Raw genomic sequence first — 17,376 nt, forward strand, 5'->3', positions numbered from 1 at the left:
ATTCTTTAAGGTTCCCTCCTCGACGTCACTTCCGGCAACAATAGGAAACGTCAAACACTTGCCCCGTCCGCCCCTCCGGCTCCTGCAGGCGGAGGTGCTGCGAGTTTCCAGGAGGCTGGCGCTGTTTCTGGTGCTCCCGCAGCATTCGTGTTCCCCAGCGTGAACGCGTGCGGTCTGCACAGGCCTCTCCATGGCTTGGGCATCGGTTCCCGGCTGAGCCATTTTCTTTTCGGCTGACAGCTCCCGCCCAGAGGCTGAGTCGTCGCGGCGGCGGTGGAGATCGCAGGTCGCTCAGGTACTCGCGTCGGCCCCGATACTTCCCAGGCCTCTTCCACTGTACGCTTTCACTTTTCCTGCTCGGGAATCAAGACGGCGGGTGCTCGCCACTTGGCAGCACCGGCCCTGTAAGCTGTCGTTTAGGACCAATGACACGGTACGACATGCTGAGTGACAGCGGCGGTGGCTTATGAAAACGGTGTCTCGCTGTCGAGAGGCGGGCGTAGGTCTCCTTCTCTTTCAAGGCCATTGGTACAGAGGTCGACTTGGGATTTACCGGCAGCAACACCTTGTCGTCTTCTAAGAAAGATGACGAATGGTGAAGGTTACTTTTTTAAGGTGTATGTGTTGCTTTTATGATGATGATTGTGTTATTAGGTGCCCAGGCGCTCTTGATTTTTTTTATGACACCCCATTCATACGGATCCAAATATATACAGTTTAGGATCACTGCTGATTGCTAGTTGCTACAGATGTCAGTTTGACTATAAAATTGGTTAAATTCTTGTCTTTTGTTTTTCTGTGACTAGACTACACTTCCCACATGGTATATACTTAATACATATTTCTCATCAGACAAAAATCATATCAATTTGCAATTCCTGTTCGATATAATTTAAGTTTGCGTTCTGTATTTACTAATTAATAATTGTGGCTACTTGGTTTACAAGCCATACGTTTATTTTTAAGGACCCCCCCAGTGGTCTCTTCAAAGCATTACCTTTATTAATGAAATTGAATGCAATTTGTTTTTTACTTCAGCCCTCCCCTTTTTGCTTTATTTTGAGACAGGGTTTCCTATATACTTCAGGCTGGTATACAATTCACTCTGTAGTCCCGTCTGTTCCTAGCTAGCAATCACTTCGACGTAGCTTCCCAAGGCTCAGAATATGGATTTGCAATCACCCACTAAGCCCTCTTCCCTTTCATTTAATGTCTGAACTTTGGTGCTTAACACTCCTAAGAGAGACACTTCCTATTACATTTGTGAAAGTGGTTTACAGAATGGAGTCTCAGAATGAAGAATAAATAAATTGATTGTATTCAGGTTAATTTAGAAACATCCACTTTTATGAAGTTTGTCTAAATGGACACTTATCTGAGTTACTTCATTATTTATGCCCTGCTGGTTAACAGTTATCCCTAAACTTAATACAGTTTACAACAGCAAACATCAATTATCCTGGTTTCTTTGAGTCAAGAAATAGGGCAACAATCAACAGGGTATTTCAGGTTGTATCTTGAGATATCAGTTAAGCTGTAGTTGGGAATTGTGATATTATTGAAAAGCTCCACTGAGATGGAGTAAGGGTCGGCTTCCAAGGACATACATGTGGTTGCTGGTTGGCTGAGATTCTCTGCCCTTTGGGTTTCTTCATTTCATTACCTTACAGAGTGGTAGTTGATTTCCCCTACTACAGGCAATCCAGGAAAGAGGATCCAAACTGAAGGAAGATACCTGTATTTTATAATCTAACCTTAGAGGTGATACCCTATCATTGCTGCTGTTGTATTTGCTAGGAGTCTTAACTCCAGCTCACATTAGAAAGGGAACGTATAACACAGTCCTCAAAGCCCAGGAGGCATGATCTCTGGAAGGCATTTTGGAGGCACCTGGCGTAGCTACTGTGGCTGATAACATATAACAGTTAAAGTAGTTAAAAAGTAAGAATAATTGAGGCAAAATATGTCCAATAGAATTTGAGTCTGACAAGAGGGAGAAACAGCCTGATTTTGAAGTAATATGTACTAGTATCAGCCCTTTCTGAAAATAGTTTTAAGTCTATTTTATATTAATTATACGAAAGAATATCATTTATCATTTAATCACCTGAAGAATAGAGTGTCTGAAAGGAATGTTTGGTTTTTAGGATCTACATCTCACAACTGGAGATTGTGTATTTCTTACCTGTTGCTGTTTTATGTAGCTGAAATCTGGTCAAAATGAATGTATCAAAGATAGCTTTTTGAAAAGGAAAACAAGTAAAGAAAGGCTAGGTAGGAATGGATATAGATAAAATGCAGGTCAGTGGCAAATTTGTGCTAAACCCATGTGATTAAATAGGGTGGGAGAGGTGTGTTTTTGAAACATACTTTGAGTTTTTTTAAAAAAGCATTTGTGAGTGGTAGTGGTAGCAGAATAAGCTATACCCCATGTTGCTACTTGTATCCCAAGGGGTGCTTTGTAGAAACCTCTCCTCAAGTGAAGCCAAAATACTTTTAACTATACTGAAAAAAAAAACCCTCAAACAACTACACCATAAAACCACCTCAGGATGAGACCTATGAAGCAATGTTAATTAAGAAAAAATTTAGTGTAGATTTAGTAGTAGCATTGAAAGAGGGAGAGGGAATTAAGAAAAAGAGGGTACACACTCAAATGTGGTCTTGGACTTTTGAAGATAGGGTTGTATTCAAATGTCTTAACAATAGCAATACATAAAATTTGATTGCCTTTAAAGTTATATTATTTCGGGTTTTACAAAAGTAAATAAGACTGATTTGGGTCTACTTAGTTTTATCTAGATACCAATCCTTTAGTACATAAGATATGTTGGTTTCTGATGTTATTTTGTAGGTTTGAGTGTGATCAGATAAAGATACAGGTATTAAAAAGCAGTCAAAGTAATCCTACTATCCATGGGTCACAAGAAAGTCAGAACATGTTTTGATTGTACACGTGATTCCTAATCCTGTCAGATTCTTTGGTTCTCAGCAGTACAGATTGGCAGCTCTCTTCCTTTCTTAATTGTCCTGCATTATCTGGCACCACCTCCTGTCTATCCACTTCACTGTACTTCATCTGTGCAGCTTTTACCATAAAGCATAAAAGCTTATTGGGAGCCAAAGTTTCTGGCTTCAGCGTTTGTTATGGCACTGTTTGGGCTAAGACCCAATATAAAATTGCCGATGCTTCTTCCCAGATTTGAAAAATTCTACAAATCCTTATTTATTTGTAAACTATTATCCAAATTCATAGACATAAAACAAATATATGCAGTTTAGTTTGGGCAAGAAATTTATGAAGCTTAATTCTAGAATTAACCATTTACATATTCTTCAAGAATAAAGGCATAGGATTGTATAAACTTTAAATGAAGGAACCAGATTTAACAAGCAAACCAAACTTAGCCTTTATCTGCCCATACTCAGCTTTTTATAGATGTGATGGTGGTAGAGAAATGAGGTGGGAAGCATGGATGCTAAATATACCCCACCATCTCCACCAACTTCATGTTGTTCATTTTTAGGTATTTTTCCTTTTTCCTTTGTTTTTATGCAATCCTGAAATTGTTTTTCTAGTTTTCAGTTTCAGTAAAACAATGTACACCAAATAAAATGCATCATATTATCCACTTTAAAAACATACAGACCAATGATAATAAGTATATTCATGGTAGCATGTGACCACTTCCACTATCTCCATAATTCCTTGCGTTTCATAAAACTAAAAGTCTGTGCTACCAACCATCTGATCCCTGTGACTTTCCCATGTCCTAGTAATCCCACTCTATATTCTATGATTTTGGCTACTTTAAGTATTTCATGTAAACACTGTCATGTAGATTGTTTGCATATAGTATTGAGATCTTAGCAATATTAAGTTTTTAAATTCATGAGTATGAATGTATTTCTATTTATTTACCTTTAAATTCTATTAACAACATTTCGACCTTTCATTGTAGAAGTCTGGTTAAATTAATTCCTAAATATTGTGTTCTTGTTATTCTTGTAAGTGAAATTGTTTTCTTAATTTCTTTTTCAGATTGTTCACTAGAATTTAGAAATACAATTAACTTTTTCTGTTAACCTAGCATCCTGCCTCTTTGTTGAATTAATTTGTTAATTCTAAGGGTTTTGTTTTGTTTTTGACACAAAAACTCAGCTCTCACTTCAAAGAGATTAAAAGATAGTTTATTCTGGAGCCAGACTTGACTCCAGTCTGAAAACATGGTTTCAGGTTATCCCAAATACCATTTTCCAGAATGTATCGGTTTTGTGACATTTTTATAGCTACAGAACAAAAGAAAGTCTAGATCAAGGCACTCTTCAAAAGCAGGGTAAAAAATGAGGAAGGTTATAATACATCAAGGAAATCTCTGCCACAGGTTTCAGACGTTGTCTGATACATGCTTAGCTTTTCGGTTGGTGAAAGCTGTTGCTCTGTTAAGATAATGCATCCCAAAAGGTTTCCTGTGACAGTCACAAGGACATTAGGTCAGACTCAAGTGGGCAATGGATGGCATTTAGGGGGTTAAAAGTAGTCCAAGATAATTTGATTCTAGATCTGCTACATTCCAACTCTCCATAATCACAAAATTCCAATCAATCAGTTTATAAAAAAGAATCCTTGACATGGTGTGGCTTCCTTTGTGAGTTTTAGCTTATAGTTTTATTTTTGGTTTTGTAGAATGCTTAGCGTTTTCTGCATGTAAGGTCATATCTGAAAACAGATAATTTTACTTTTGGTTTCCTACTTAAATGTCTTATATTTATTTACTAATTGCAGGAATCCTTGGAAGCAAAAAAAAAATGTATGCCTGAGAGAGATTTGGGGTATCAAGCTCAGAACCCTTCTTTTACACATGAGGAAACTGAGACTTTAAAATTTAAAAGCCCAGTTCTCACAGCTTGCTAAGGAAGGTGCTGAGCTCAAACCAGCTTCCTTCTGACTCCTCCCTAGTTTGGCTGCTCTCAGTCCTTGGCTTTATACTTGTGCACTGAGGAGGTAGACTGGAATGTGCCATCGTGGGTGCTGGTGCAGTCCTGATGCTAAATAGTGATTCTTTAAAAGGAGAACCAATTTAGTTAAAATTGGTATCTGTGAACAATATGATACATTAATTATATTTACAAGTTAAAACATAACAGCATGTTTAGATTAAAGCAAACTGAAGAAATTAAATAAGCCTGAACTTCTCAGATTGTGGTTATGTTTGCATAGCATGTCTTCATTTTCTTACATTTGTTTAAATGTTCTTTGCTAGCACTTATAGGAAGAAATTAAAGAGATGGGGGTGGGGCGAACCTTAGAAAACAAGGCAATATTGTAAATCTTTTTGAATTAAAACAACCCACAAATGGTCTGCCTTTTAGAAAGGAAAACCGCTCTTGCAGGGCCAGATCTCTACATTTAATGAGTGGGGCTTTTATGTGTTTAATGTGCCTTGTGACCTCTTAGTGCTTAGTTGTTTGCCTTTTCTCTTTAGAAAGCCCACCTTGCAAACTTACCTTCTTTCATTTCTCTGGAGCTGTGGACTCGAAATTTTAGGAGTGTGATTGGTTATCAGGTGTTTTTAAATTTTTTTCACCAGTCTATTCTAAACAACTTTGGTGGTCTGTTCTGGATGTCCAGACATAAATTATAGCCTGCCAATCTGATTGTGAATGCCTTGCAGAAAGAATTTTCTCACAGACTCACCCACATTGTTATGCTATTAATACCACTGTGTGCCACCTGAAGATTTTAAACCCTAAAATAACCAAGCATCAAGTTGTTATAGTCTGTTGGAGAAAAGCATTTTTTTAAGATATGTGAATTTCTTTTCTTTAAAATTTAATCAAATTTGTATTTTAGACATAACTGTCTGAAATATGTTAGCACTTTATCTGAGATAGGATGTTTATTTACTAATTTTATTTCCACTATCTAGATTTTAAAAAAAAATAGTGGAAAAAAGCTAGCATCTTACAGTGAGTATTTAAATAAAACTGTTCATGTTTTGTCAGTCATCACTAAGATATGACTTAAAATAGATCAGAAAGAACTTTATGGAATTGAATTAGCTGCAGGAAAATAAATAATTAGAATGTGACTTTGAGAGACTCTTCTATTCCTATTGCCATTGTGTAGATACTAACTGAAAGATGAACCATTCTTCATTACTGGGTATGCTGGTTAGTTTTTATGTCAGCTGGACGTAAGCTAGAACCATCTGAAAGGAGATGGTATTTCTTTTCAACAAAAAAAATCTCACCACAAAATCCAGCTATGAGGCATTTTCTTAATTAGTGATCAATGAGGGAGGGCCCAGTCCACTGTGGATGGAGTTGTCACTGAGCTGATGGTCCTAGGTTCTAGGAGAAAGTAGGAAGAGCAAACCATGATAAGCCTATAAGCAACGCCCCTCCATGGCTTCTGCATCAATTCCTGCCTCCAGCTTCCTGCCCTGTATGAGTTCCTGTCCTGACTTCCTTCAATGCTGGACAGGGATGCGGAGGTAAAAGCCAAATAAACCTTTTCATTCCTAAGCTGCTTTTGGTCATGGTGTTTCATCAAATCAGTAGTAACGTAAGTAGGGTTTCTGCCATAGCATGTGCCACCTGAATGCTGGGCTCAGTGAAATTGTGTAAAAGCATTAGTGCAATCGCCTTTTCTTAGGAATTTTGTTGGTTTGGTTTGGTTTGGGGTTTTTTCCAAGACAGGGTTTCTCTGTGTAGCCCTGGCTATCCTGAAACTCACTGTGTAGACTAGACTAGCCTCAAACTCAGAGATCTGCCTGCCTCTGCCTCCCAAGTTCTGAGATTAAAGTCTTGCGCCACCACCACCCAATTTATATAGGAATGTTTAGATTAAAATTGTTCGTTCTTTAATATGCAGGCTTTATTTTAGTATATACGAGCTACAAATAAAATTTTTATTTTGTTTTTCATAGAAATAGTCCTATTTTGAAAAGAACAGAACTATATATTTCTATTTATTTATTTATTTATTTATTTTAAATTACCACCTCCTCCCCGTTTCCATTTCCCTNAGGAAAGTGAGCATCCAAACGGGCTAGGCTCCCACACAGCCAGTTCATGTATTAGGATCGATTGTACCATTGTCCTTGGCTTCTCATCAGCCTTCATTGTCCGCCACGTTCAGGGAGTCCGGTTTCATCCCATGCTTATTCAGTCAAAGTCCTGCTGGCCTTGATGAGCTCCTAATAGATCAGATCCTCTGTCACAGCGGGTGGGTGCACCCCTCGTGGACCTGACTCCTTGCTCATGTTCTCCCTCCTTCTGCTCCTCATTTGGGTCTTAAGAGCTTAGTCTGGTGCTCCAATTTGGGTCTCTGTCTCTATCTCGATCCATTGCCAGATGAAGGTTCTAAGGTGATATGTAAGATATTTATCAGTATGGCTACAGAACTATATATTTCTCTCTCTCTCCACACACACACACATATGTGATGAATGAAAAAGTGATAGTCAAAAATACCATCTTTAAAAAAATACAGCCATCTACTGGAAGTAAATTGTATAGAAAATTTTATTGTAAATTAATATCATTGTTGCTAATAGCTTTGTCATTTTTTAGGTCTTAAAAATCCTTTATAAAATATTTCTAAAAATGAGAACTGTGCTTTTATTTTTTTATTTTCTGACATTTATTTTATGTGTTTGGCATCTTGCCTGCGTGTATGTTTATGCACTGTGCATATGCAGTGCCCACAGAGGCCAGAAAAGGGCATCAATTCCCCTGAGTCTCACATGGTTGTTAGCTGCCTTGTGGGTGCTGGGATATTATCTGAGTGCCCTGGATTGCAGAGATCTGTGCTCTTAAGTGCTGAGCCATTGTCCAGTCCTCGGCTGCTTTTCTTCTATACAAAAGATACATCCAAAAGTCTTTTCTGACCAGTAGGGTTGGCCTTCAGGTTTTCACATTCAACTTTTTTGAAAAATGGAACTGGTGTTTATGTAGTGCTTTTTCATTTAAGAGATATTTCTGATAGGAGCAGATACTACAATTGATTCTAGCCGAAAGGAGAAATAGACAAGATCACCTGACAAAGTGGGGAGGATGGGAGTGGGGAGGAGAAGGAAGGGCAGAAGGGAAAAGGAGGGAAGAAGAAGAGGAGGGGGGAGGAGAACTTGAGGGAACGGAATAAACAACATGGAGGACGTATGGAGATGAGAGCAAGGAAAGAGATACTTTGATTGAAGGAACCATTATGGGGCCAACAAGAAACCTGACACTAGAGGAATTCCCAGGAATCTGCAAGGATGACCCTAGCTAAGACCCTAAGCAGTAGAGGAGAGGGTACCCTAACTGGCCTTGCTCTATAGTCAGATTGATGAACTTTCATCCAACAGCTGATGGAAGCAGAGGCAGAGATCTGCAGCAGAGCACTGAGCTGAGCTCCTGAAGTCCAGTTAAAGAGTGGGAGGAGTGAGAATATGAGCAAAGAGGTCAAGACAATGGTGGGGACACCCATTTAAACAGGTTACCTGACCTAATGGGAGCTCACCAACTCCATCCAGACTGGGAAGGAACAAGCATAGGACCAAACTAGACCCTCTGGATGTGGGTGACAGTTGTATGGCTGGGACAGACTGAGGGGTCACTGACAGTGGCACTGGGATTTATGTCTACTGCATGTACTGGCTTTTTGGGATCCTATTCTCTTTGAATGTATACCTTGCTCAGCCTAGATGTAGTAGGGAGGGCCACTGGCAATGGCACCAGGATTTATTTTTACTGCATCTACTGACTTTTTGGGAACCTATTCTCTTTGGAGGGATACCTTGCTCAGCCTAGATATAGTAGGGAGGGCCTTGGACCTTCCCCAAAGCAATGTGCCTTACCCTCTCTGAGGAGTGAGATGGAGGGGTAGGGAGGAAAGGTGGAGGGAATGGGGTGAGAACTGGGATTGGTATGTAAAATGAAAAAATATAGTTTGTTTTCTTTTTTAGAAAAAGAAACAAAAAAGAGAAAGAAATAATGTAAGAGACTGGTTGAGAAGAAAGTTGGGGAGGATATGAGAGGATCTGGAGGGAGGGGAAAATATTATCAAAATGTGCCCTATGAAAAACTGAATAGAAAAAAGATAATGTAATTCACATTAACAAAAAAAGATGTTTCTGTATGAATTGTCTTGGCTTATATCATGGCAGATTTTTAGTTTCTCCCACACTGTGACATGGAGGCTTAAAAGACAGCAAACTATGAAATAATTAGAGCTATAAACTTCTCCTTCACAGGACTAGTGCCAAAAACACTTTGTTCATTTCTCTGAAGCAGGCATTATATACTTCACAGTTTCCAGTTTCAACACAATAAAACCCAATACTTTAGTACTTAATGTCTAGATTTTTTAAATTGGGTTTTCTATTAAATATTTGGTTTTGTGCAATTAAACTGTTACTTCTAATATTTATCTTACTATTTTAGTAGAAACAAGTATATATAAAAATTAGGTGATTTAAATTAAATTTATTCTGGTTTTGAGAAAGTAAATAACAAGAAATATGAGTCTTGATTATAGATGTAAAGTATTTTAATTTTGCAAAAAACTACCGAACTATCTTCCAAGTGTGCCCACTTTCTCATTTCCTAACAAGCGTTAGTGCCTATGAAGGAAAATGTGGTGCTCATGCTGGGAAGAGACTGGACTAGGCAGTTGTAAATGGGTACTGGAATCCACATTCAGGGTCTGTGCAAGAGCTGTCAATGAGTGCTCTTAGCAGCTGAACGATTGCCCCCCTCTCTCTCTCTCTCTCTCTCTCTCTCTCTCTCTCTCTCTCTCTCTCTCTCTCTCACACACACACATCCTTCTTATTTTAATTGTTTGCATAGGAATGTGCTATACGTTTTTCCCCACTCCCTTTCCACTCTCTTCCCTTTCCTTCCACCTTTCCTCCTACTCAAGCTCCCCATTTACTCAGGAGATCTTGTCTTTTTTCCCCTTCCTTGGTTCTCTGGGGTTGTAGCCGGTACCCTGATTGTTCTTTGCTTTATGTCTATCATCTACTAATAAGTGAGTACATATTATATTTGTCTTTCTGGATCTGGGTTACCTCACTCAGGATGGTTTTTTTTCTAGTTCCATCCATTGCTTTCAAATTTCAAGATGTCACTGTTTTTTTTTCCTGCTGAGTAGTACTCCATTGTGTAAATTACTACATTTTCCTTATGCATTCTTCAGTTGAGGGGCCTCTGCGTTGTTTTCAGGTTCTGGCTATTATGAATAATGCTGATATGAACATAGGGGAGCAAATGCCCTTGTGATGTGAGTGTGCATCCTTTGGGTATATGCCTAAGAGTGATATTTCTGGGTCTTGAGGTAGATTGATTCCTAACTTTCTGAGAAACCGCCATACTGATTTCCGAAGTAGCTGTATAAGATTGCACTCCCACCAGGAATGGAGTAGTGTTCCCCCTGATCCACATCCTCTCCAGTATAAGTTGTCATCAGAGTTTTTATCTTGGCCATTCTCACAAGTGTAAGATAGAATCTCAGAGTTGTTTTGATTTGCATTTCCCTAATGGCTAAGGATATTGAGCATCTCCTTAAGTATCTTTCAGCCATTTGATATTCCTCTGTTGAGAGTTCTCTGTTTAGATCTGTACCCCATTTTTTATTGGATTATTTGGTCTTTTGATGTCTAGTTTCTTTAGTTCTTTGTATAACTTAGAGATCAGTCCTCTGTCAGATGTGGGGTTGGTGAAGATCTATTCCCATTCTGTAGGCTGCCATTTTGTCTTATTGACCATGTCCTTTGCTTTACCGAAGCTTCTCAGTTTCAGGAGGTCATATTTATTTATTGTTGCTCTCAGTGTCTGTGCTACTGGGGTTATATTTAGGAAGTGGTCTCCTGTGCCCATGCATTTAAGGCTACTTCCCACGTTCTTTTCCATGAGGTTCAGTGTGGTTAGTTTTATTTTGAGGTCTTTGATTCATTTAGATTTGAGTTTTGTGCATGGGGATAGATAAGGATCTATTTACATTTTCAACATATTCATATCCAGTTATTCCAGAACCATTTGTTAAAGATGCTTTCTTTTTTTTTTTTACTTTATAGTTGTAGCTGCTTTGTCAATAATCAGGTGTTCATAGGTGTGTGAGTTTATATCATAGTCTTCTATTTGATACCTTTGGTCCACCTGTCTGTTTTTGTGTGAATATCAAGCTGCTTTTATTATGTTACTATAGCTCTATAGTAGAGTTTGAAGTCAAAGATGGTGATGCCTCTGAAAGTTCCTTTATTGTACAGCATTGTTTTGACTATCCTGAGTTTTTTGTTTTTCCATATGAAGTTGAGATTGTGGTTTGTCTTAATATTTTGATTTTGTGTGTCTTAGTGTTTCTTTGAATGTATGTGCGTGCACTCTATGTGTAGTGCCTGCAGAAACTAGAAGAGGGCGTTGGAGAACCCCTGGGACTGGAGTAACAGATTATTATGAACTCACTTGTGGCTGTTGGGTATTGAACTTCAGTCCTCTAGGAGAACATTCAGTGCTATTAACCACTGAGTCATCTCTTCAGTCCCATGAATTTAATTTTTAAAATTTGAGTCTAGCTAAACTGATAAATTTTAGGAATACTTCTTACCATTGGAAAATAATCCCAATCCAATCAGCCCAAATCAGACAAATTAAAAGATATCTAGGTTTTATTGGATGTCTGTGCTCTCGGGTGGCCTTGGGAAAAACGAAGTGGGGGGGGGACAACAAGCCTACACGACCATCAGGAAGGAAGAGGGAAGACCATGTCTTTTTTTTCTGGGGGGGCAGTCTAAATAGCCTGTGGGAGTGGTCTTGACCCTCCCTGGGGAGATGGAGTTTGGACTGAGGCAACTCTCAGGAAAGGGGGCTTCCAAAGATGGATGCCAGGGCCTAGGATGAGGCCTCCAACTTAATAATATTATTTAGTTTTGTGTTTTAGGACAGGAAAGGTTTATTCTTTATGTACAAAAACAAAATTTCCCACATTTGAAAATCATTAGTATATTCCTTCTCTTTGTGACCATCACACACACACGCAAACACAAAAAGGTGGAACGTATATGTGTGTGTGTATATTATATGCATATGTATGCACCCTTTATAGGTGGACTCCCAAAGACATCAAGGTAAGGAAGGGATAAGAATTAAACTCGCCCTGAACCATTTTTTTTTCTATTTTGATCCATAAGTAACCTCATATAGTAGCTTTGTCCCAATAATAGCCAAATACTTAGTAAATATTCATGTGACTTCTTTTAAGTAAGAAAATACTACTCTCAGTATTCTTGAAATTCTTCTGGAAACTGAAGTTATTTCTAGGACGTTTCCATTTTGCTAACTAGTGGCTTGTTTTGTGTGTCTAATGGGTTATTTTGTATTTTTGTGTTCATCTGAGGTTCAGATCATACCATGAAAGTTATTTTACTGACTTATGTGAAAATCTGTATCCTTTTTCTACAGTTTTTGAATGAGTAATGAGACAAGATTTTTTTTTGGAGAAGGGATTCGTGAAAGTAATTATTTGTATTCAGTGCTCTTTCTGGTGTAGTTTTTCATAGTAAGCTTATTTTCTCAGGAAAATCTGCTTGTTTTGAAAGCAGTGTCAAATAAGTTTAAGCCTGTCATTTTCTAAATACCTGTGTCTGGTGAGTCCAGGTGACGTGGTGGGGGAGACTGGAACACACCTTACACCTTTTCCCAGCTGCCTTGGACAAATCCACAGGACTGTTTGGAGAAGAACTGAAAGTTATTCTAATTTACAACTTCATTTGTAGGCACCAGTGAAACCAAGTAGTTGGTTATTGCTGAGAAATTTATCCCTGAGTTCTAGGTGTCTAATTTATAAGGTTTTGGAATTAGACTTCAGGGCCTATGTTACAGTTTATTACAGGCTCCAGCCTAAGTGTAGACTGGCAGGAATTAAACGGAAAGCCTGCATCACAGCTGGTGTGCATCTGGGAGTCTGGTTAAAAGGGTCTAGCTTAGCTGAGCCTGAGTTGTGATAAAAAAGCAGTGTCTGGAGGCCGTTTAACTGAAGCCCTGTGCTCTGCTCAGAGCTGGCTTTAATGCTGGCCCACAAGTTCACATAAATATCATTATGAAGTGTCTTCAGGACATCAGCAACTTAACTCCTACCACATGAAAAAATGATTATGTCACCTGTGGATCTTAAAAATTTTTAGCAAGCAAGCTGAGAGAGACAATGAGCAGACCAGGTAGTTAAACTTCTCTCCCAAATGTTTCACCCCAACACCCCAACTCTTTTTTATAATACCCTACAGCTTTCACGGGGCTTTAGTGAGAAATTATAATTCTGGTAAACAAGTGTGCTGTCAGATTTGATGGTTTAACTTTTCATGTCACCCTCATTACCTTCTGCCCTTCTCTCAGGCTTGCAGATGGGTCAAGGACTCTGGAGAGTGGCCAGAAACCAGCATCTCCAACAGGAAGCCTACAGTGAGCCAGGCTACCTCAGCAGAGAGCAGAGCAGGAGAGGGACTTCAAGCAACATTTCTCAGTCCAGCCAACGGAAACAAGCCCAAGGAGGCATCGATATATATCATCTTCTGAAAGCAAAAAAGTCCAAAGAACAGGAAGGGTTCATTAACCTGGAAATGCTGCCACCTGAGCTAAGCTTCACCATCTTGTCCTACCTAAATGCAACTGACCTCTGCTTAGCCTCATGTGTTTGGCAAGACCTTGCTAATGATGAACTTCTCTGGCAAGGGTAAGTTCAACCCACCAGCATTTAAGTCGGATTCCTGTCTTGTTTAATGTTCTTTACTTAGCATGTGTTGTAAAGTAATTTCTTTTAATATGAGCTTATTTATTTTACTAGATCCTAGAACAATTATCTTCTTAGTTATCTTCTCAGTCAGTGCTGATATTGCCAGAAAGACAGTGGAGAAGACAATGGGACGATGACTGCACAGAGAGAAGGAAGTTACATCAAAACTCTGTTTAGTACACAGCAGCATTTGAGAAGCACACCCATGCTGCATAAGAAGTTATAATTCAACGTGTGTAGTCTTTATACCTTGGTACAGTTTTATTTCCTAGAGGAGTACCATTTGAAGAACAGGCATACTTAAACATCAGTAAAAACAGTGTTTTCCTTAATTTCAAAGTGAGCAGGTGCGTTTTCGTGTTTCTGTTTAACAGCATTTGCTGTCATCAACATTTAAATTGTGACAACTTCACCTATATTTTTTTCTAAAACTCATTTTTATCACTGAGGCAGGTAAACATTAGAAACCATGACAGACAGTTGGTTACATGAACATTTTAATAGCTGTTGCACACAAGCTTTTGTAGAATGGAATCTATATTTTTTTTTTCAAAAAATGTCATTTGTTCCTAAATAGCTTCCCACTCTAATGAAAGCTCATAGGAACGTGGTTTCTTCTTTTAAGTCTTGAAAATGCTATCAATCAGAAGAATCATTGGATTTCAGATTTCCTAGTATTCTTCCCAGAGTTTAAGACTCATTGTTTTAAAGTAGCTTTTATAATGATTAAGAACTTATCAATAATGATAGCATACCTAGATTGGAAAGTTAATTGAGAGACTTGATAAATTAATTGAAATTGCCAGATTCCAGGGGAGGAATATTTCTAGGAGCAGCATTTCTGACGTAAGCTTCCTAAGGTCTCAGAATTGTAGTATAAAAGTATTTTAAAATACATAAGATAACTTGTTTTAACATTTGCTGTGTTGTCATACTGAGTTAGCACAAATTTGTGCAGTATTATTTAAAATAAGTGAGTCTTTAATGCTTTGATCATTATAAAAGGGGATTAGAATAATACTTTAAAACTGGCTTATTCTTTGTCATCCTTTTTTTCCTACATCTTAGCATTTTCCACAAACTTAACTTGCGAGCTTTTATTTTAAATTTGTTTTACTTTATTGTTTGTTTGTTTGTTTTTTTTTTGTAGCCCAAACTGGCCGCAGCTCCTCATGCCTTGGCCTCCCCTTGCTAGGATTATAGGTGTGCACTGCCACACCCAACTGAGTCTCTATTTGTGCATAAAAGGATATTCAATTCTAAACTTAGTGGAATCAGTTCTGAATCTCTTTATAATCAGGGTTGTAAAGACATTTAAAATATAATAAGATATAGTTTCAGTATTTTCTTTGTCTTGATAGTGATATACTTAGTCCCCTGATATATTTCCAGGACTCTGAGGCATTACACTAAATGCTTTAGCTTTCAGATACTAACTAGTGCCTCTTTATAGATTGGAAAGCACAGTCCTAATCTAGAAAAAATGGAGCAGTATGAAGTACAGTTCTTATTCAACGTTGAATAGAAATTTTAACAGCTGATGTCTTCATGGTAGTGAAGAATCATGGATCTGAAACAATATCTTAAGCATGGTCATCATCACAGTACTTGATGTGCACAGTTGTAGAATTATTCTTTGCTAATTTGTTAATATAAGCTTTTTTGAAAAAGCAAGTGAATTCTCCTTGTGCAACATTAGTATTACATCACAGTTGGCGTAGGTTATTTAATAGAGTCTGACTAACTTCTTAGCATTGTGAGTTTTGAATAAGACTAAATGTTGCTACATACATGTTAGCTGGATTTCTTTTGGGAATTTTTTTTTTCTGTTTCTTGTATTGTGTACTAACTACTACAGAATATTTGTTTACACTGTGTGAAGAGGTGTCTCTGCCTAAGACACCTTCTGATTGGTTTACTAAAGAGATGAATGGCCAATAGCTAGGCAGGAAAGAATAGATGGGATTTCCAGGGGGAAAGAGGAACTCTGGGAAGAAGAGAGGCCGAAAGATGCCACCAAGATGTGGAACAAGTCAGATGTACAGAATGGGAGAGAGAGACTTTGTGCAGTGGTGGCACACACCTTTAATCCCAGCATCTGGGAGGCAGAAGCAGGTGGATTTCTGTGAGTTCGAGACCAGTGTGGTCTACAAGAGCTAGTTCCAGGACAGGCCCCAAAGCAACAGAGAAATCCTGTCTTGAAAAACAAAACAAAAAGGGTGGGAGGAAGGTAAAAGCTACAAGACAGAACGTAGATTAATAAAAGCATGTTAATTTGAATTATAAAAGCTAGTTGGGAACAAGTCTAAACTAAAGGCCAAGCTTTCATAATTAATAATAAGTTTTGGTCTCATTATTTGTGGGCTGGCAGTCTCACAAAGGAAATTTTGACTACAACCAATGTCAGAGAATTGTTGATAGGATTGAGCAAGCCAATACAACTAAAACTCTGAAAGTAGTGACTGTCATTTCAGTAATCTCTAAGTGATTGTCGTCTATCACTGGTTATTTTTAATTGCTTGTGTTTAACTTCAAATAGTATTCATGAATATGATTAATCATTGTAACTGAAATTCTTAGAAGCAACCGAAATTGCTAATTGTATGGCACTTGTAATATTCTAGTAAAGCAGAAGTAAAAAATGTAAAATAAAAGTTTATAATCACATATTTACTGCTCTTAATGCAGTGGGACCTGGGAGAAAGGACCCTAAAATGAGGCGGACTAAACTCTCCTGTATAGCCAACTTTATTCAGAGCATCAGACAGCTTGCACTCTGAGGATTAAGAAGAATCCCATGAGTAAGGTGTTCAGTCACAAGGACAGGCCTTATGTGGCAAAATATGGTTTCCTTGGAGGCATATAACAAACAGCAATAGCCACTTGTAATGGATATCTGAAGTAAACTCTCTCCTATCCATAACCCCTGGGAGGAACATGAGAGCACATTTGAAGAACAAGTTTATGTTTTTGAAGAAATTGAGGTCACAAGACTTGTTTTCTTGGGTTTTTTTTTTTTTCATGAGCACTGAGAATTCTCTTTGCATGACTCCATTCTTAGATGGTGTTCTGACTAGCTGCAGAGTCTAATTCGGTGTCATCTAATTTTAGAATTTATCATGTGAATGTGTTTATCTTAGGAAATGTTGTAATTTTGGTTTTATTTTCTATTTTTTAGGTTGTGTAAATCCACTTGGGGTCACTGTTCTATATACAATAAGAGCCCACCTTTAGGATTCTCTTTTAGGAAATTGTACCTGCAGCTGGATGAAGGGAGCCTCACCTTCAATGCCAACCCAGAGGAGGTAAGGAGAGAACAGGATTGTTTGCTTCAGGCTGACTTTTCTGATTTTGCTGCAATCTTCTAATATTATAAACTTGCAGGTGAAATTAAAAGTAATTGAACATGCCTTTCCAATCTCTGAAAAAACAAGTATTGTTACTGTTATATGTCATAATGCATTTTATTTGCCTTCCCTGATCATATTCTAATCTTTCCACTTGCTAACATTGTATAACAACATCTTGAGGTATATACAGTACTCTACCGGTCTGAGGTACATATTACCAGGAAGTACAAAACATTGTTAATAAGAACATAC

At 38.1% G+C, this 17,376-nt stretch overlaps 1 protein-coding gene across 1 annotated transcript in view; it reads left to right on the plus strand.

The window, feature by feature from the left end:
• The first annotated feature begins 55 nt into the window (after positions 1-55).
• Fbxo8 (F-box protein 8) overlaps positions 56-17,376 on the plus strand; it is a 38,186-nt gene continuing 20,865 nt past the window's right edge. The window contains exons 1-3 of the mRNA XM_050147823.1: positions 56-295; positions 13,378-13,714; positions 16,953-17,079. Of these exons, the coding sequence (XP_050003780.1) occupies positions 13,386-13,714; positions 16,953-17,079 (456 nt within the window). The 5' untranslated portion in view covers positions 56-295; positions 13,378-13,385. The remainder of the gene's footprint in view (positions 296-13,377; positions 13,715-16,952; positions 17,080-17,376) is intronic.

This window comes from Alexandromys fortis, unplaced genomic scaffold (genome assembly GCF_014885135.2).
Source record: "Alexandromys fortis isolate MF-2015 unplaced genomic scaffold, M_Fortis_MF-2015_v1.1 scaffold_58, whole genome shotgun sequence".
Classification (NCBI taxonomy): Eukaryota; Metazoa; Chordata; class Mammalia; order Rodentia; family Cricetidae; genus Alexandromys; species Alexandromys fortis.